The 22,147-nt window shown below is 39.6% G+C and overlaps 1 protein-coding gene across 2 annotated transcripts; it reads left to right on the top strand.

Annotated features, from left to right (window-relative positions):
• Positions 1-1,842: 1,842 nt before the first annotated feature.
• Positions 1,843-21,960, top strand: LOC122968241 (interleukin-6 receptor subunit beta-like). Of its 2 annotated transcripts, none has more exons than XM_044333297.1 (15): positions 1,843-2,113; positions 7,115-7,219; positions 8,829-8,937; positions 9,039-9,172; positions 9,255-9,379; positions 11,486-11,639; positions 11,818-11,900; positions 13,082-13,307; positions 14,465-14,644; positions 15,622-15,720; positions 16,617-16,757; positions 17,011-17,136; positions 18,388-18,472; positions 19,544-19,625; positions 20,892-21,960. In XM_044333297.1, the coding sequence occupies exons 3-15, from the start codon at positions 8,858-8,860 to the stop codon at positions 21,222-21,224; spliced, it is 1,848 nt and encodes a 615-aa protein (XP_044189232.1). In that variant the 5' UTR covers positions 1,843-2,113; positions 7,115-7,219; positions 8,829-8,857; the 3' UTR covers positions 21,225-21,960. The 2 variants fall into 2 exon arrangements, with proteins under 2 accessions (XP_044189232.1, XP_044189224.1); XM_044333289.1 differs by lacking the exon at positions 1,843-2,113 and adding an exon at positions 6,019-6,334.
• The last annotated feature ends 187 nt before the right edge of the window (positions 21,961-22,147 follow it).

Here is a 22,147-nt window from a genome sequence, read left to right on the forward strand (position 1 = left end):
CTCCATGATCGACTGCATTATGAGGAAGAACGTTTTGCACAGTATTGTACATGACACATTATGACACTGTTGCTCTTGTTGTTTCCCTGCAGAGACCCTGAACATGTCTTGTTACTACCAGATGTCAAACAGATCTGTGACATGTGAGTGGGGTCAGTCTGACGGCGCCACTGAGTCTGACGCCTCTCTGATCTTCAGCAGGTAAACACTCAACACTGTAATTCATGTCGAGCAAACGCCCTCATGTCTTCATCAAGATGATTTCCCTCCTTCTCTTTCTTCTCTGTCTTTTGCATCTTCAGTGACGATACAGTCATCTCCTGTAAGGGCATCTTCATCCCGGTAGCCAAGCTCAAAGTGACAGCCAAAGTGAAAGACTACACGTTGGGGAGAGAGATCTGGTCCCAGCCTCATAATGTGTTTCTGTACGATATAAGTGAGTGGCTGTCTGACTTGTGAATCACTCCGCTAACCAGACGTTACCGTAATACTCTCGTCTCTTTGCTTCCTCTCCTCAGTGAAACCCTCTCGGCCTGTTTAAACTCTACTCGGCTCCACTGAGGACTCTGTCACCGTGTCTTGGAACGGTGGGGGGGGGGGGGGGGGAATGCTATGTATAATTTTTGTGTGTCTGTCTCACTTCTTGTTTTTTTTTTTTTTTTAAATCAGAGCTTCAACAGAAACACGACCGTCAGTCTTGTAAAAGGCTTCAAATTCTCTGTTTGTTTTTCTGTTGCCGGGCGAAAACCACTGCAAGGAAAAAATCAGTTTTTCAGGACAAAAAAGGGGGAAATTTTTTTGTTTGTTTTTTTTGTGTGTGTCTGACATCCATTAACTTGATATTTTAACAGGTTTCAATGACCCACGAAAGGTCATGAAACCTTAAAAAAAAAAAAACACATCAATGAACTTGTCTGTTTTTGTCTACAGCAGCAGTAACGCACTCCTCTGCCAGCTGAGTGTGTGTTGGTGTGTGTGTGTGAGTGACAGAGTGAGTGTGTGAGAGTGTGTGTGTGTGTGTGAATGGAGAGTGTAATCAGAAAGCTTGTTTACTGCTGTATTTCACTGCACAGTGTCAAACAGCACTGAAGCAGACACACACACACACACACAGAGAAAGGAGTGAATCCCGTTTTCTTTACTAATCTGTACAGCGTTTCTTTTGTTTATTTGTTTAATTTCTCTATTTTGTTTGTTGTTGTTTTTTTTTTTTGCTGTTAGTCATTTTTAAATGTTTGTACAAGGCGATTTTCTTTTTTGTTTCAATTTTTCTATAAGAAAAAGAAAAGATGAGCAGAGACGAGTTGAAATTTTGCTTTTGAGAGAAAAAAAAAAATTAAACAAATGAGGAACATTTGGCAATTTCCTGTCTTGTATTTTCTCTACTCAGCATGTGTGAATGTGAAAGACAGTAATTATGGGTTGAATGCCTCGTTCAAGAGAACATCGTTTATAATAGAACAACATATTAACGTACAAACACATGTGATGGTCTTTTTGTGTAACTTAAATATCACATGATGAACTTAAAAGACAACGTAAACTCTGTCACCCTGAGAGATTTCTGACTAGACTGAACCCAGCTGCTAAATTACAGAATATTTTCACTTTATTTGATCAGTTTATCTGTTTTCTGTATCTTTACTTCTTTCATCTGGACGTTGTGCATCTACCTGCCACACATGGATGTAGATAAGTGGAACAGTCACATTTAAAAAGAACATTTAAAAAGATAAAAATAACTTTACCTTGTACTTAAGGGTGTTTTTTAGTTACAGATCAGATCTTTTTAACTTGTTGTATAAAGTGCACATGTTGAGGCAGCAGAACTTCACTGCTTACACACCAAAAAACTACATATATGTCACTGGATTTATATTAAAACATAGAACAACTTTGCTATTCTGAGTTCTTTGCCACTAGTGGGGTAAAAATATTAAGTTTGTCCTGAGGATGGCACCGTAGGGAAAGGTTCATACCCATGTGATGTTTATTTTAGATCTGCTCGGCCAAACTGACACACATGATGTGACCAAAAGCAGGAAATAATGCAAGAGAGGGTGTACACTGTGTTGCAAAATGTTTTGTTTTTCTAAACTTTTTACTTAATCTGGTGAGTAAAAATAGTTTTTTGGGTGTGTTGAGATAATTTGGGCTACTTGTTGTTCTAATGACGAAGAGTTCAGCTGTGGTAAACAAAACAAAACCACACTTGTGCAACATCACTAACATGTGTTGTATCATCTTACAATAATTGTAGGTATTTTAAGGTGTATTTGATCTTATTTGTAAAACAAACAGGTGAGACTACACTGAAAATACAGACAATAAAGTACAATTTCAGTGCAACAGAATCTGTCATCAAATATAAGGGCAGGAATACCAAATACTGACATATATTATAAATATGGATCTTTTATTATCCTTTAATTAGTCAAACATTCTGTTTTTCAAATGAATTGACTTCATTCTTCTTGCCTTTTGTCTAAGAACATAAAATTGTATTAAATTGACAGGATTTGTAATAACTTCACATTTTAGTGATATAACTTTTGTTATATATCGTATATTCCAATAAATCAATCAATTTTCTCATTTAAGTACAATGATATTGACACTTTACTGAGTTCAGCAGGTTAACAACACATTCACATCATATCAGAGTTACTGTAGTTACGAGTTTCCGACTTGGAACTTAATAATACAGAAGTGTCTGAAAACCAAACAAACATGGCTGCCAAAGACTGATGTTAAATGTTGACTAATTATACCAACATATAATTAATATGTTGTTATATTTACATCACAGACTCTGTAACCAGATGCTAAACGTGTTGATGATGTGAATGTTTGCAAGTCGTTAAAATGGACATCTTTCCGTCTCTACCGTCCATCATGTGTTAAAGGACGGATTCACAATATTTGTGAACACATGCCCCTCTTTTTGTTACTATACTTCCACCGCAGCTCATCAGGGAAACACAAAGAGGGAATTTGATGCTAAAAAGACTAAATGTAAGTAAGTAAGTAAAACTTTATTTAAAAAGCACCTTTTTTAACACAGGTTACAAAGTGCTTTACAGTGACATTGGGACACAAAGAAAATAGGACACAAAAAACCATGAAAGACACATTCAAGAACACATACAGACATACGAACACCGCAAGTATACAGTCATCACCCAGAGCACACGCTTGAATTTATGAAATGTTATGAGAAAGCGATTCTAAAAAAAGTAGGTTTTTAGGTGTTTTTTTTTAAACAGTCAACAGATTTAGCTGATCTGATGGAAGTGAGGAGATTGTTCCAAAGTCTGGGTGGGGTTGGGGTTAGGGTTTGGGTTAGGGGGTTAGGTTTAGGGTCAGGGTTAGGGGGTTAGGGTTACGTTTAGGGTTGGGGTTAGGGTTAGGGTCAGGGTTATGGTTGGGGTTAGGGCTAGGGTCGGGGTTAGGGTTGGGGATCTGATGGAAGTGAGGAGATCGTTCCAAAGTCTGGGTGGGGTGGGGTGGGGTTAGGGTTAGGTTTAGGGTCAAGGTCAGGGTTTGGTTGGAGTTGGGGATCTGATGGAAGTGAGGAGATTGTTCCAAAGTCTGGGTGGGGTTGGGGTCAGGGTTAGGGGGTTGGGGTGAGGTTTAGGGTTGGGGTCAGGGTCAGGGTTAGGGTCGGGGTTATGGTTGGGGTTAGGGCTAGGGTCGGGGTTAGGGTCAGGGTTATGGTTGGGGATCTGATGGAAGTGAGGAGATTGTTCCAAAGTCTGGGTGGGGTGGGGTGGGGTTAGGGTCGGGGTTAGGGTTAGGTTTAGGGTCAGGGTCAGGGTTTGGTTGGAGTTGGGGATCTGATGGAAGTGAGGAGATTGTTCCAAAGTCTGGGTGGGGTGGGGTTAGGGTTTGGGTTTGGGTTTGGGTTTGGGTTAGGGTCGGGGTTAGGGTTAGGTTTAGGGTCAGGGTCAGGGTCAGGGTTTGGTTGGAGTTGGGGATCTGATGGAAGTGAGGAGATTGTTCCAAAGTCTGGGTGGGGTGGGGTTAGGGTTTGGGTTAGGGTCGGGGTTAGGGTTAGGTTTAGGGTCAGGGTCAGGGTTTGGTTGGAGTTGGGGATCTGATGGAAGTGAGGAGATTGTTCCAAAGTCTGGGTGGTGTTGGGGTTAGGGTCGGGGTTAGGGTTAGGGTTTGGGTTGGGGTTAGGTTTAGGGTTAGGGTTGGGGTTACGGTCAGGGTTATGGTTGGGGTTAGGTTTAGGGTCAGGGTTATGGTTGGGGATCTGATGGAAGGGAGGAGATTGTTCCAAAGTCTGGGTGGGGTTAGGGTTAGAGTTTGGGTTAGGTTTAGGGTTGGGGTTAGGGTCAGGGTAATGGTTGGAGTTGGGGATCTGATGGAAGTGAGGAGATTGTTCCAAAGTCTGAGTGGGGTTAGGGTTGGGGTTAGGGTCGGGGTTAGGGTCAGGGTTATGGTTAGAGTTAGGTTTAGGGTCAGGGTTATGGTTGGGGATCTGATGGAAATGAGGAGATTGTTCCAAAGTCTGGGTGGGGTTGGGGTTAGGGTTAGGGTCGGGGTTACGGTCAGGGTTATGGTTGGGGTTAGGTTTGGGGTCAGGGTTGGGGTTAGGTTTAGGGTTAGGGGGTTAGGGTTAACAAAAGCACAGTCGCCTTTGGTTTTTAGTTTGGCACGTGGTACGGCCAACAGGTTTTGGTTGGAAGACCTAAGTGACCGCATGGTAGTATACGGGCTCAGTAGCTCGGATATATATGCAGGAGCTAAACCGTGTAAGGCCTTATAAGTGATTAAGAGAATCTTGAAATCAATCCTGAACTTCACTAAAACGGGAGTGATGTGGGATCTGCGGCCAGTCCTAGTTAATAGCCTCGTCGCTGCATTTAGTACAAGCTGAAGACGTGAGAGGTCAGCTCGGCTAAGGCAAGTGAAAAGGGAGTTACAGTAACCGAGACGGGAAAAAAAATGAAGATATCCACTTGATATGACTAACTCAGACTGCTGAAGCCTCATATAAGCTTCACATCAACTTTTAAATGACTGTGTGGACACACTGTGGATTTCGGCCTCCATCACTTACACTGAAAGCACATTTAAAGGATTTTAATATCCAGTATGAACAGGAGGAATGATTACAGCAAGGAAAACCTCTTTCACTGTTCATATGGACACCTGACTGCTGTTTTAATACGGGTTCTCAACTTTTATTTTTTCAAAAATATCCTTGGAAACACACGTATATCATTTTTTAAACATAAATACATATATATGTGTATGTATGTATGTGTGTATGTATATATATATATATATATATATATATATATATATATATATGTATATATATATATATACACGTACGTCATATTTGCCTCCGAACAGCAACACAAACTTAAAGTGAACGTCAATCAGATGATGGCTACGGCGCAAGACCGCTACACATCTCTGACGCATGCCTGTCAAAATATTTATTTTTTCAAAATAAAAGACAATTCCAACATCAGATGCGCATTAAATATTATTTTTGATCGCGACCCACCAGTTGAGGAATCACTGTTTTAAGACACACTTGAAAAACTTTGAACCCGTCCTTTAAAGACAACCGATGACTGTCTAAACCAAACATTATTTTACTTTATTACAAGTAAACTGACACTTTCTTCCTTTTCCAGTAATTATTCTGTCACGTCTGTGATAAAACACATGTAACAGCTGTTCATACGAGTGAAAACCTTTAAATAAATTTGTCATTATTGTAACTGTGGTGTTGAGTCTAATTATACTGATAAAACAGAAGACTGGAAGCCACTATAGGTAATTGGGCTACTTTTATGATTATCAAGTTGGGCTCTAGCCTGTGATTGTCCTACTTTTTGTCAGTGATATCTGGCAAAACTGGTTGTAAACATAAACTGCGTAACTGTAAATTATAGTGTTTTTCTCATCCCAGAGCTGCCGTTCACCACATTTTAATTGCGCAAGTTTTGTTTGCATAGGAGGCTGAGGACCAGCAGTGGTTTCTTTTCACGCACACATCTGACGGGTGTCACTTACAAGCATGGAGCAATTTCCTGACAACAGACTCTGTAGAGGGTTGAGCTGAGTTCATCGACCACTTCCTCATATGCAAATTTAACCCATCAGACATATAAATGACACGTGTTGGTGTTAGTTTGTCTTTAGTTCATTTAAATAAGGGAAATACGTGGCTGCAGAACATGGTTTTTGGATGACAGGGAAGAGCTGGCTTTGTTATTTATTTTTGTGTTAGCAGTGAAGATGGATATGTGGTGTCTTAAACAGCTTTCTGCTTGGACAGTTGTGAGCCTCCTCTGTGTCTCCTCTCATAGTGAGTTACCCACAAAGCTTTTCATTAGAAGAGCTGTGTGTTTTGAATTAATTAAGTTATAGGATGTTTTTTTTTTTTACTCTAGAACAATTAGCTTTCTCAGATATGTAATGCCATAGATCTAGACTTAATTTTACCATGAAAGAACTGCTTTTCAGAAGGAAAACAACTTTAAATTAAGCTTCTAAACAGAAGATGTAACTTATATTAATGCTGTCTGTCATTGTTATCTGAGTCAAGTCTTTCATTTTGCTTTTCAGCTGTGAATTCTTTACAAATTATCTTTAAATTCAGCAGCAGAGGTTTGATGTTTTTACACGTTTCTCCTCCTGTTTCTACCAAACTAAAGTGTTTTTATGTTCATGCTCAAGTCCAGTTTCCAACCTTTTATGGCTTTTGTTCCTGTAAAATGAAACAACTTGTTACAGGTTAAATCAGATATGTATCAACTGAGTGATTTTCTTTTCTCTGAATGTTAAATTTGAATTATTTTAGAGGCTTGAAAGAATAAAACGATCCAGTATTTCACAAGAAAATAGAAAAACATCTGGATCTTGATCCTGACACTGAATTAATCCACATTTAAGATGTAATGTAGAAACAGATACGGTATCTAGATGTCTGCTTTAATTTATAACATGCTCAAGGTCATATATCTTAAAATAAAGGTTTAGATTGTCAAAGACTCATGACGGAGGTTTCTGATGCTGATAAGCAGAATCCACAGATGTATTTCTAGTGTGAATCTTAACTCTAGTTTTCTGTGTGTTTGTGTGTCAGAGGTAACAGTGAAGGAAACTGACTTGAACCTGTGTGAGAAGGATGACAAAGTGTGTGTCACCGACTTCAGAGACTGCAACCCCCGACCGTCTACATCTATACTGCGTGAGTCGACACACTTGGTTGTTCTTATCATTGTCGGTTTTTATCTTGTTTTTCAGTGGCTTCTATCGCTTCAGTTTGTTCAAAAGATAAAGAAACTCTGACCTCAGTTTGACAGTTCAAATATAGTCCTACACATAAAGAATGACTTGACGGTAAACTCAGTCGTCTTGTTACAGAACTTAATAAGTTAGTTCAGCTTTATTTATTCAGGAAATCTCATTGAGATCAAGATCTGTGTGTGAGAGAGAGATCTGAAACCAAGTCACATATACACACGATAAGACACACTCACTAATTAAAACAATCATAAATGTTACTGATAAAGACATCAGCTAGTAAAACTCTTCAAACTCTTCAACTTCAAGCTGTGTTGCAGTTTATTCCAGTAGTGAGGTGCAAAGTACTGCACTGAGCTCAATAAGGATGTTAAAGAGGACACATTTGTTTTTTTGTGTTTTTCTGTTGTGTTTTTTTTTTTTTTTTACTGTTATAATGTTGGAATATAATGTTCAACATGGTCAAAGAATGAAAGATTGTGTAAAAATGCTCCCTGAAAGTCAAAAGTCAGGGCTTCAACCTGCTCTGAACGCTTTGTTTGTAAAGTTACTTCCTCCTCGAACTAACATTAGATCATATTATCAGATCTGATTGGAACAGATGGATTTAAGAAGTTTATATTTTGAGTAAAGAAGGAGAAAAAGAAGTGAAATCCTGCTATTATAGTTCGTTTACAAAACCTGAAAGTAAATTGATATTTGCTGTCATGAGAAATCTTCAGGTCAACCACAACTTCATCATTCAACTCAAAACTTGTAAGAGAAAGACTCAAAACACACACTTGAAGCCGGTAGAGTTCAACCTGAATAGATTTACTGTTCATAAAGAGCAATACGAAGCAAACCGAGGCCTTGATACCTGCTGCAAAATCATGAAACAATCCCACCTAAGACTCCACCTCGTTTTTTTATAACCATATTCAAAACTATTCTGCCATTATCGCTGAGTTCATTAGTGACCTTGACGCTTTGGTAGCGATTCAAGTATGATTCATCTTAGACACAATGGTGTCTCACACTTCTCTAAAAAGTATCAGTTGAACGTGGCTTAGAGATAATAATGTCTCTTCCACTTTTCTCAGAATGAAAATGTGCTTAATGACCTTTTAATCACCTCACACAGAACCAAAATATTATATATTACTGATTAGCCTTCTGATTAACTTCCCTTTTTGATATAAATGCTGTCTTTGCACATTCACTGGCACATCCGTTTGATAAAGGAGAAAGCAGCCTCCACCACACAGCTTTGCCTTTAAAACAGCAGCAGTTCTTCTTCTGTGGATTTTGGCGTTTCGGCTACTTCTGTCTCTTAATCCCAGACTGACTCCGTGATGTTGAGATATCAGAGACCATCTGTTGCATCCTTGTTCTTCTTGTCGATGAAGATAGTTCTTAATGACTCTGGCTGGATGTTTGGACTAGTTGTCCTGCTGCAGAATAACTTTAGGACCAATCAGACGCCTCCATGATCGACTGCATTATGAGGAAGAACGTTTTGCACAGTATTGTACATGACACATTATGATACTGTTGCTCTTGTTTCCCTGCAGAGACCCTGAACATATCTTGTTACTACCAGATGTCAAACAGATCTGTGACATGTGAGTGGGGTCAGTCTGACGGCCCCACTGAGTCTGACGCCTCTCTGATCTTCAGCAGGTAAACACTCAACACTGTAATTCATGTCGAGCAAACGCCCTCATGTCTTCATCAAGATGATTTCCCTCCTTCTCTTTCTTCTCTGTCTTTTGCATCTTCAGTGACGATACAGTCATCTCCTGTAAGGGCATCTTCATCCCGGTAGCCAAGCTCAAAGTGACAGCCAAAGTGAAAGACTACACGTTGGGGAGAGAGATCTGGTCCCAGCCTCATAATGTGTTTCTGTACGATATAAGTGAGTGGCTGTCTGACTTGTGAATCACTCCGCTAACCAGACGTTACCGTAATACTCTCGTCTCTTCGCTTCCTCTCCTCAGTGAAACCCTCTCAGCCTGTTTTAACTCTACTCGGCTCCACTGAGGACTCTGTCACCGTGTCTTGGAACGGTCCACGCAACTGTCAGCTTCGCTACAGAGTCAACAACACTCACACATGGACTCAGGTTACGGAGACATACAAACTTGTATTTGTTGTTTATACGATATGATACGAGGACACTGTATTGACCTACTGTCATTCCTCCTGTTCATCCTGTTTAAATGATCCCTTACTAAACCTTCCACAGTTTTGCGTAAAAATGTATTTGGAAGTTAATCAGAAGTCGTCCAAATGAGTCAAATCAAGTGGATATATTCCAGAGTTACCTTTTACTAATGTCTCACTGCTACTCAACAGAGGAACACTCCATCCAGGGAAACACAAAGAGGAACATTTTTACTAAACTACAAATACGTTATTCAGCAAAGCACAAATAGTGGGGTTTTTTTGGGGTTTTTTTTTACGAATATTTGTTTCATACAAATATTTTTAAAATTATTTGTTTTTGGGAAGAAAAAAACCAAAAAATGTCAGATACCAGCGAGCGGGTCAGTTATAGTCGCTATCTCAGCGTCTCTCCTCTGCTCCGCTGTTACGTCTATCAGCAGGTCTCAACGAGGGGAGTCACATCCACCTGCTACATGACGCACATTTCCTTTAATTTTCTAAAATTATAAGCGTAATAAAAACAGGATTTTTAAGCCTCTTTCCACTTTTATTTGAATACAAATACAAATACTGGGCTCTCTGCACATCCCTATACTAAACACACTCTAACTGTGGACAATATCCACTTAATTTGACTGATGCGGATGTCTTACGCCTCACATTAGCTTCAGATAAACAAGAGGACTGTGGATTTTGGCCTCCATCACTTCCATTAAAAGCACATTTGAAGGATCTTTTAATATCCAGTATGAACAGGAGGAATGATTACAGCGAGGAAAAACCTCTTTCACTGTTCATATGGACACCTGACTGCTGTTTTAAGACCTGTGCTTTAACTACAATATAACCGTTACACGCTGAACACCAAACCCTCCCCCCCCCTACTAGCATTGCATGTTTAATTATAACCTTAAGTGAAAACTAAACACCCACACTTACAGTCTTGAGCATCTACGTGTCAGGAGGTAGAAGGCAAGTGTGTCCCACTTCTGAAGAATGTCAACACTTAACCCACTTCTAACAAACTTCTCATAAAATTACTTCGAAGCGACATTCACAGCCAAGTGAACAATTCACCCCGGCATACTGCACCTCACCAGTTCAGCTGTAGGCAGAAATGAGTCAAGCTGGTTTTGTGACTGATAATAATAAACACACATGAAAAAGTTTACAATGTTGGATTCAGCTTGATGAGACTGATAAGAATATTATTGCATATCTGACACAGGCCGTCCATCCAAAGTAGTCAAACAAAGTGGATATCATCCAAAGCGAAAGCCTTTTCAGGACAAATGTCCCTCTTTTGTCACCATTCCTCCACTGTAGTTCAACCGGGAATCACAAAGGGGGAATCTGTGCTAAAAGACTAACGTTGAATGATATGTACTTGATATGACTCATTTGAAGTTTCATATTAGCTTCAGATAAACTATTTTTGCACAGAAGGAGGACTGTGGTCCATCAATTCCATTGTAAGTGCATTATGAAGGGATCTTCTAATGGTCAGTATGAACAGGAGGAATGATTACAGCAAGAAAAACATGTTTCAGTGCTCATGTGGGCTCCTGACTGTTGTTTTAAGACAGAATTGATCTTTTAAGACTTCATCCTTCCTCTGGTTTACTTGTTTTGGACCTTGTAGCCTTTGCAAAATAAATAAGGAATAGAAACCACAGGTAAATACTGACAGTAAAGTAGCGGCAGTCCATCTTTTATCTTCTTTTTTGTGTTCGTTAACAGCAGATTGCGTCCAGTCTTATGTTGCTTTACTGCCTGTTTTTCTAGACTTGCTCACTCACTGTTATGGTGGTCTTTCAAAACCAGTTGTAGTGATCAGAGGGTTGTTTGGACGGAGGGAAGACGGCTAAAAGATACATTTACGGAGCAAGTCAGAAGGCTGGGAATGAAATAGGACAGAATGTGTATCTTTAAAATTTGTTTTGCTTAAACATGACTGATGGAAACACAAACCTTTTCTTTTCTTGTTATTTTTTTTTTTAAAACTGTGCTCTTGATTGAGTCTTTCTGCTTGACATTTTTCTCTCTTATCCTGCGTTTACAGGCTCCAGATTTGATCTCTGCACATTCACGTCAGAACTACACGATCAAAGACCTCCTGCCGTTCACCGTCTACAGAGCCTCTGTGGCCTGCAAGGAGGATTACGGCATCTTGAGCGACTGGAGCTCTGACATCACTGTGAGGACGCTGGAAAGAGGTAACAGTTTACAATCACATAGAGAAAAAAACCCCATGACGAGAAACCTGAAAAGATTTAAATACTCTCCCAGCATGCCTGGCACTGCAAGAGACAACTCCATAAACCAGTGACGTTAAATCAGTGTTTTTAACGAGCTGTGATTAACTGAGAGTGTTAACTTGTGTGTCTTCGCCAGCGCCCTCCAGACGTCCGGAGGTGTGCTACAGAGTGGAGAAAACAGACTCTGGTGAACGTCCTCAGCTGCGTCTCATGTGGAAGGTACATTGTATAAAATACTTGGAATAATCATCTAGTTTCTTGTACGATACGATAAGTTATCATCTTTAAGTGTCAAATTCTCGCTTGACTTGTTCGTTTTGTTCAATCTCTGGAAAACAGATTTGATCTTTGAGTTGTTGTTCCTTCAGTTAAAATGTGTTAAAATCATAGACTGGATAAAAATATGGACGTAGTTACTGTGACGTCACCCGTTGGTTTCTGAAGAGAGGTTTTGAAACTCAAAGTGAGCCGCTACAGCCGTCGCCATTTTGGCAGTGCATGACGCTGCCTAACTCCCAGCCAATCAAAAACGGGCAAAGAGGCGGGGCCGAATGGCTGAAACAAGCCACCTAGCGGCTGGCGGACCTGTCACTCAAAGCAGCCATGTCCTTCATTATGCATAACTTTACAACTTAATAAAATTTAAACGGGTGAGTTATAAAAAAATTCACCCCCCGTACAGTTGTCATGAAAGAGGAAATTAGCTAGTAAACAATAAACATGTTTATTTCTGCTGTAAAGTTGGACATTTTAACATGGGGGTCTATGGGGATTGACTCACTTTTAGAGCCTCAAGTGGTCATTCAAGGAAGTGCAGTTTTTGGCTTCATTTTACAGCCCCGGAGGTTGCCACTTGGATAAAATAGTCTGTAAGAAGCAAATGTTTATCTTTTAAAGCTGTTGGAGGGAGAACAGCGCCCCCTATCTGTTTTGTGCTGTAAAGCAATAAAAATTTCCCTCCAAATCTGACCCAGTGGCTCGAAGTCAATGTGGCAAACAAGCAAAGAAGCTAATAATATTCTTCCGTGTGTGTCCGTGTGATAAAAACAACCTCATCTAAGTTGCTTAGTAAGAGCGAAATTTCATTATGTGTTTGCTCTAAAAGAAAGTGAGAGTTTATCAAGAGATACAGATACAGGCGAATACTTCAAACACCTTCCTCCTCATAACCAGAATTTACTCTCATAACGAGAAAGTCTACTCATTTAAACACAAGTATCTCATTGTATCCAGTTGTTTTTCTTCTTATTATGAGAAAAATGATCTTGTTAGAACAATTGTTAGAACTCTCACTATAACGTGATACTTTCTCGTTATAACGTGAACGTTTTCTCTCGTTACGCTATCGCACGAAACAAATGTCGTATAAAATGTCTCTGTGCAAACGTCTCGTCTCTCAGGATCTTGACCTCAGTGAGGCCGGAGGTCGTATCCTTGGATACCAGGTGAGCTACAAGCCGGTGAAGGAGTGGCCTCTTCAGGACAGAACGCTGATTCAAAACGTCACAGAGGTGACGGCGCTCCTAGTGGTGGAGGAGGGGAACTGCAACGTCACGGTTAAAGCCTTCAACGAAGCCGGATACGGACCTGCTACGTGTCTCAAGATCGACACACACAGACAGAACAGTGAGTGGTTATTAAACATACTGATACTAGATCAATGTCATGGTAACAAAGTTTAAATTAATAGTGAAAAACCATCATTAAAGTTATCATATTATTATCACACAGCTGAATGTCTCTGCTCAGTTGCCAATCATGGTTCAACTTTTAAACGTAATGTTATTTATATGTAATAAAGATTGCACTGTAAAGTTTTGCAATATCCTGTGTACGTGTGTGTGTGTGTGTTGTTATCAAGGAAGCTACACAGCAGTGACAAGATGTTCAGATAAAACTGAAGGCCTCTTTAGTTTAATGCTTGTTCCTCGTTTCATGTGTTACAATGATTAACTGCACAGGAAACAAACTACTGACCTGTGAGGAAAGCAAATCGACTGCAGGACTGCATGGTCATCGCATTTCCTGTGTGGCAAATTATTATTGTTTTGGTCAATATTTAAATCTGTGTTATGGTAACGTAACTCTTATGCAAACGTTATTCAGCTGAGTAACAGACATCTTACCGTATATGATGTAGTATATATATGTATCTTACAGTATACTTTGAACTAAACTGGATAAAGTATGAAAACTTTTTTTAAAATTAAGTATTGGGGGGGTTTTAGTTTAAAACCATCATCAGGAGCAGGTGGAGGTGGCAGTTTAACCCTTTCATGCATGCTGGATATTTGGAAGCCATCTTGAACCATTTAAGTTGTAGTACGATGTCCCAACCACCAGGTTTTGAACCCCCAAAGTGTCGTCTACACTTCCATCTGAATAATATTTTTGACTCTTTTATCAAGTTTTTAATAATATATTTTCTGTGAAAATCTGTCCGCTCCAGTGGACGTCATGCAACAAAGGGTACATTCTGTCTATTAGGCCTCGGTCTTGTTTTTCAAATATCCTCTATTGTTGTTGTTATCTAATGTTCCTATGTGTGTTCATACCATTTGCTGCCAATATTCACATCTCTGATTTCAGACCTGCTCACAAGCAAGTGAATGCATCACATTTTCAATTACACTTGCTTGTGAGCAGGTCTGAAATCAGAGATGTGAATATTGGAAGCTAATTATATTGGTTTGTTGGAGTTGCTGATTATGTTGATGAATAGAGAGATTAAGTTGTTCAACTATTATTTATTATGACACTAATAATCCTGCTGGTTTCTGCAGCTCTCCCCTCAGTCAGGAACCTCTGGGTCTCCAGTTCTGTGAAAGACCTTCTGGTCCAATGGGAGATCCCCGCCGTCCCGCCTGTCAGTCATTATGATGTTCAGTGGCGCCCAGAAACACGTCCGTCCACCTGCTGCTGGACCAGAGTGGACGGCTTCAACACCTCGGCTGTCATTAAAGGTACAGAAAAGTCTAAAAAGTATTCAGCAGTGAAGATACTTACTGGTAACACTTGACCTCAAGTCCCCTTATTTAGCATGAATAAACAGGATGTAAACTGCTAATTAATGGATTATCACGCATTAAAGCTGCTGTATAAACAAATAACCAATGATGATATAGTAAAAAACATTTGCATTAATATAAAATGTCTTCATGAGAGGTTTTAACTGACGAATACTGTGCATTAATAAAAACTTAAAGCTTGTCCTTTTATCTGCTTATGACTACATTATAGTGTTAATAAATGCATAATAGTGGACTTTAGTGATACCCCCTTTTATCATTTCATTGATAAAAGAGAAAAACTTTGAACTTATGCATCATTCAGCATGACTGTTACCACATGAAGGAAATAATATCTGCTGACACATGATGTTTCTGCTTCGTGCACACATTGACGGGAAACTAAGTTTAAAAAAATATGTTTTTTAAAAAAAAAAAAGATAAAATCATCATTTTTGGTGAGAGACTGTGCAAACAAGTCCTGGCAGCAGGTGGACCGGGGAGGTAGTTATTTACACACATCTCATAACTGAAAGTCAGATATATATATATACTTTTGCACGTCTCATGAAAGAAGCATGTCTGAGTTCCTCTGTAATCTCACACCATCTGCAAACTGTTACATACATATTTACCAAAAGCGAGCACAGCTTTTCTGTACTTCCTTCGTAAGGGCTGCAACACAAACTGTATCATAACGTGATTTTTGTTACAACTGGCTCATGTTTGTCAGAATTGTGTGAAGTTGCTGTGGGAAGTGTTTCACAGTAAAGGCCTTCCTGCAAGAGAGAGAGGTGCACTGTGTTTGCTGAAAAAGCTTTTACTGGGAAAAACAGCTGCAGGACGAAACAGACCAATAATACCCAGTCTCACTCACACTCAGTTGATGTCAGTTGATGTGAACAGTGTGCACGCTCTGTGTGTGTTTACAGATGTTGACCCTGATGTTTCCTACATGATCAGTGTGTTCCCCGTCGTCAAGCAGCAGTGTGGATCTCCTCAGTCGCTGGCTGCCAGTCTGCAGCAGGGAGGTAAACATCATCATCAACACTGCTCTCTATCTCTAAGCAAGGCACTCATTTCTTACTTCTGTCATGTTTTTCTTGCTGTAATCATTCCTCCTGCTCATACCGACCATTAGATTAGATCCCTTCTAACGTCCTCCTTCTGTACAAAAATGTGTTTAAAAGTTTATATGCAGCTAAATGAGTCAAATCAAGTAGATATCTTTCAACGTTTCAGTCTTTTCAGCGTCAAAGTCCCTCTTCTTGTTACTATACTTCAACCGCAGCTCAACAGGGACACATCACCACATGTTGCGTAACACCACAAGCTGATACATACATGCAATGGTCAACATGTGAAGTTAGGAAATGAGGGTGTGGTTAAAAAGTATCTAACGTCTTTTTTTTTTTAAAGGACGATTTCACAATTTTTCAAGTCTGTCTGAAAAACAACAGTCAGGAGCCCGAATGAACTTTGACACACAAATCCTTCATCTGTGGAAAAAATCAAGTAGATATCTTTCAACGTTTCAGTCTTTTTAGTGCCAAAGTCCTTCTTTTTGTTACTATACTTCCACCTGCAGCTCAACAGGGAAACACAATTGCTAAAAAGACTGTAAATGTGTCAGAAATCCACTTGATACGACCTGACTGCTGTTTTAAGACTGTCCTTTAATATTTACTTACAGCACCTTCACAAAGGATTCACTTTATTTTATCTTTTGGCCCCTAAAACTCCCTTTCGGAGATTATCTCACAGCTCACGATGCTTCAGTCATTTCCTGTTTACATAGTTTGTTGCCTCTGACTTTACAGATGTTTCCTTTCAAACCAATTACCACGTTACAAAAGTGTTTACTGACTTACACAGAAAAAACTTCCCCAGTGACGGCTGACAGGATGTGTTTTCATGTTTTTCTCAGCTCTGATGGAGGTGGTCAGACTGAAGGTGGTGGACACGACCAAAATGACAGTAACGGTGGCGTGGGCGTGGCAGAGGAAGACCGCACCAATCAGAGTGAACAGATACGCTTTGATGCTGAGGAAAGACGCAGAGACGCAAAGTACGTTTTTCTTCTCAAACGTGTCGCTCCGGCAGTCATTGGCTTAAAACTGACCTTTATATAGCTCATTAATGTCACAGTATAACAGCAATAAATGCATATTATTACTTATTATTGGATTACTTGTCTTATTATATCACTTGTCTTTAAGTTTATCTTCATTTTTTGATTGCCGTCAGCATCTGAATGTGAATGGATTTCGTGTAAATCGGAAATATACGAATGAATACTGATAATATTCCTTCTTTTCCAGCTCTGTTGCTGTGGCCGGACCAGTGGCAGCACACGTTCCTCCACCTGGAACCCAACACTGAATACTCCCTCCACCTGTTGGCTGATAACGTGTCCAGAAACATCATCCCTGTCAGGACACATTTCGGTGAGTTTCTCTGGTTCATCTTCATGAATATTATTATTAAATAGATGTTCTGTGGACTTCCTTAACATAAACAATAATGTCACATTCCAGAGATATTATCTAACTAATTAGAGCAGAGATCGAAGAGATACACTATCATTGTAGTGTAATTTTGAGTACTAACGGTGTAAAAGTACAGTACGTACCATTACATACATGCATGTACAGGATTTGAAGTAAGGAAGTAACAACCTGGGAACTTAAAGGACAAGTTCAGTGTTTCCAGTGTGTCTTAAACCAGCAGTCAGGTGTCCGTATGAACAGTGAAAGAGGTTTTGCTTGCTGTAATCATTCCTCCTGTTCATACTGGATATTAAAAGATCCTTCAAATGTGCTTTCAATGGAAGTGATGGAGGCCAAAATCCACAGTGTGTCCACACAGCCATTTAAAAGTTGATGTGAAGCTTCTATAAGGCTTCAGCAGTCTGAGTTAGTCATATCAAGTGGATATCTGACACATTTACAGTCTTTTTAGCATCAAATTCCCTCTTTGTGTTTCCTCGGACAGTGTTTCCCTGTTGAGCTGCAGGTGGAAGTATAGTAACAAAAAGAGTGACTTTGGAACTAAAAAGACTGTAACGTTGAAAGATATCTACTTGATTTGACTCATTTGGACGCTGAAGCTTCATATTAGCTTCAGATAAACTTTTAAATACATTTTTTGCACAGAAGGAGGACTGTGGATTTTACATTGTAAGGTCATTATGAAGGGATCTTCTAATGGTCAGTATGAACAGGAGGAATGATTACAGCAAGAAAAACATGTTTCAAGTTCATTTGAGCTCCAGACCCTTGCATGTATGTATCAATACGTGGTGTACCGGTACATCGTTGGTACAAAAATACCACTGTAAATTATGCGGAATTACGTTGGATGCTGCGTTACCAAATATCCTCTAATATTAAGGTAATAAAACTGTTTTGTCATTTTACTTTTTGGCCAGAAAATTGTGCTTTTCATCCCTCATAACTGTTAATTTGTTACTTGTGTTTGTTGTAAAACATAAACAAAGCCAAGAAAACAAATTTCAAAGGTGGAAATCTCATTAAATGATGATTCAGTCACTATTATGTGTGTCTGTGTCATTATAGAAGAAAACCAGAACTATCACACCTTTACCTTCCCTTGTTTACTGTGTTATACAGAGCGTGATGTCAGATTTATTTTATTTTGAAACAACAAAGTTATAATAATATGTTTTTCCTCTCCAGATGAGATTCCAGTGGTGGCTGCAGTCACTCCTCTGCTGCTGCTGGCTGTTACTGTGCTCATCATCTCCATCCTGTCCAGGACTGTGTGAGTGTTTATGAGTCCATGCACGTTCTTCACATCAGTATCTCATCTGTAGTCATTTCATCTGTAGTCTGAACAGTTTATGAAAGATTAAAGACGCTGCAATGTTGAAAAGATAATCAAACTCTGCTCCAGGCGTCGAAATACACTCACCAGCATCAGACTGGTTCATTTTATGGATCTTTTAGTTGCAAACAAAATGTTAATCATTGTTCTTGAGCTATACTTACTGTAGACGTAACTTTCAGATGAAAATTCATAAAAGTGATGTTTACGTATTTAAAACTGTATTAAAGCTGCATATAACAGCTGTAGTATCTCATATTTTAGACTACAAGCCAAATAAGGAGCAAAAGGGCCTGATGCACCGTACATCAATCACAGCAACTAATCAAAGCCTAAAGCTGCGTGTTCGTTCCGTACAGGAGTTAAAGGCTGTTCCTGGTTTTCTGTTATTTACTTCCTGTTCTGATGTCGGATGCTAAACGTGGTCAAAGTTCCAAAACTTGAGGTGAACAAATGTAGAAACGCTGCCTGCAAGACAAAAGTCAGGGCTGTTTTTTTTCTACCTTGCTGACGAGCTCACCTCAGCACATGCCCATAAACGGCCGTCTGGTCTTTGGTTGCTAAGGTTGTTGCTAAGGTTTTTTCATGTGTTGTCCGCTCTCGTATTTTTGATCAGATTCTGGCTTGAACATGTACGAATGTATTTGAGAAGTTGACATTTGGAGTAAAGAAGGAGAAATCCTGCTATAGTTTGTTTACGTAGCCTCCGGAGCCGGAGGAAGCTTCCTGAAGCTGACCAATCAGAACAGAGTGGGCTCATCAGGAGGCGGGGCCTTAAAGAGACAGGAGCTAAAACAGCCTGTTTCAGACAGAGGCTGAACTGAGGGGCTGCATAAAGGACCAGTATGAGATAAAGATATTCCAGTCGAGCCCCAGATTAAAACTATAAACCTAGAAATGTGCATGATATCTTTAATCAGATCAAGGGGAAGAATATGCCCTTTGAAAAAAGTGAATTTCTTGATCCAGTTGTCAAATTCTAAATACTGTCAATAATGTCACCTACAGGTACAAGTCATACTTCTTCCCTCGCATCTCCAGCCCTCGGGGCAGCACCACAGGCCAGTGGCTGATGTACCAACATCACGAGGTAATCTGTGTCTTACCTCAGTCTAAATGTGTCACAGAAAACATCCATTTGTTTCATATTCAGAACTCAAGACCAACAATTCTGTGTAGTTTTCCTTCTTTATAAATCTTCTAGAAATGAGTCTCAGTTTCTTGAAACAAGAGAGAATCAGCCTGAACACTGCTAGAATAAAAAAAGTTTAGAGTTTGTTTCTAGAAAATTCTCAGATGTTAATTTATGTTCGGTATGAATTGAAATAATCCAATCTAATTGGCAGATAGATTAAATGTCTCGTGTTGTATATAAGCTTGTTGTCTGTAAATTAGAAGTCAAGTTTGTTTGATTTAAACTGTTGTGTTATTTTATTCATCCCCATAATCAGACCCTTTAAAGAGTTCTCCTTAAGTGATTTTACATTGCACTCCTGTAACATTATCAGACTCACAATAGGAAGTTTAAAAAAAAGGTATCCTGGTAACCTCATTTCTTTCTGACTCCACCCCCCCAAGATTATTTTTCATTTTCAAACTTGTAGTATTCAGCGAATTTGAAAAAGTCTGTGAAATTGGTGGACTTCCCCTTTAAACGTCTGTTTTCTCCCTTAAATTCTCACTACTTTATATACAGTTAGCTAGTTTAGTCCAGTGATTCCCAACCTAGGGGTCGGGCCCATCCAAAGGGTCAGCAGATAAATCTGAGGGGTCGTGAGATGATTAATGGGAGAGGAAAGAAGAAAAAACAAAGTTCTGATACACAAATCTGTTTTCAGTTTTTGGACTTTTTCTCTAATCTTTGATTTTTGCTGAAATATTGGATCATTTGAACATTTATTGAAATGAAAGCATGTGAGAAGTTTAGAGGGAAAAATCACTATTTGGTGGAGCTGTTAACAACTCATAGACATGTGAAATGTGACCCCGACTACACACTGCTTTTTGTAAGACGTCAAAAGACAAAAAGGTTGGAAACCACTGGTTTCATCTTTAACAATGTGTTGTATTTTAAAAGCTTGTTATATTATCCATTGTGTCAAATCTTCATCTGAAAAGTAACTAAAGCTGTCAAATAAATGTAGTGGAGTAGAAAGTACAATATTTCCCTCTGAAATGTAGAAAGTAGCATCACATGGAAATACTCAAGTAAAGTACAAGTACCTCAACATTGTACTTAAGTACAGTACTTATTTACTTTCAGTACTAACGATGGAAACACCAGTAGAGCTGCAGTTTAATCAGCCTGAACTTTCTTTAATCAACTAATCTTGTGTTCATTTCTTCCCTCCGACAGAGAGCTAGAGAGAGAAGCATCCTGGATATCGAGGACTTCCAGGTGACGGATGGACTCAGAGTGAAAAGCGTCATCATGGTGGGACCGAACTCGCAGCCCTCCACGGAGGAGGACCTGCATGAAGACACGCCCGTGCTGTCGCTCAGTCACCTCATCATCAAGCTGGACTTGGACTACGTTTCTGACAGTCAACCAGACACGGAGCAGCATCCGGATTCTCTGCAGTCCTTTCATCCAAACTACACCGTGAAGGGCTGTTACCCTGACGACACAGTCTTCACGTCTGAGGAGAACCGAGAGGCCAACTATCAGACGCACGGAGTCAACGGCTAATCTCCTCAGAAAGAGGAAGAGAGCAGGCAGGTTTCACATCAGGAGGGAACTGCTGTAAACTCATGAAGTCACGGCTAACGCAGACAGTTGTTTTTATCAAGACGACCTGTGAGGCCCAGTGTGTGGTAAACTCTTCTTGATGTTGAAACGGAGAATGGACGGACTCTTATCTGATCTGTGAGTCAGATGCAAACAGTTGCTTTTTCTGCAAAAAAAACCCCACTGCCGATGGAGACGCAACCAACGGCGTCGGTGCTTCATGCTCGGTCAGCGGCGAAGACAGAAGACTTCCGGTTCAATCAATCAATCATCCGTTCAGTACGTCACAAATTACCACACAGATTTCTCCTTTATTGGGGAAACTGGTTTCAGTGCAACGATCAGTCGATTAGGTGCCAACTATTGAATTAAGACATTTTTCTCTGATTCCAGCTTCTCAAAGATGAATATTTCCTGTTTTCTTTAGTCGTCTATGACAGTAACCAGAATATATTTGGGTTGAGGAAGTCGTCTTGGCTCCGGAAAACATTTTCTGAAAGTTTATAGACGAAACAACAGATTAATCTATAATGAAACTAATCGTTACAATCAGTTTATCATCTCAGCAATGTGAATACCAGGCGGAGGAGTGTGAGATTGCCAAGTGTGTTGAAGTGTGATATCGATGGTTAAGCTGCAGTATCTTGTCAAGATTAGAAAACTGTTTAATATCACTGTGTAACTTTTCTGAAGGTGCTTGAAAATTGAAAAAATTCAGACTTTTATTAAAAGTAAAGTTTATTTTTTTAAATATGACTTTAAATCATGCTTTAAAATGTAAATGTTGCTTTTGTTACACTGTAAGTATAGGTGCTGTTGACATTGTTTACTGTGAAAACGTAGCTGTGGGTTGGTCCACACGGCTCATACCACTGTTTGTGAAA

This window comes from Thunnus albacares, chromosome 2, assembly GCF_914725855.1.
Source record: "Thunnus albacares chromosome 2, fThuAlb1.1, whole genome shotgun sequence".
Lineage (NCBI taxonomy): Eukaryota > Metazoa > Chordata > Actinopteri > Scombriformes > Scombridae > Thunnus > Thunnus albacares.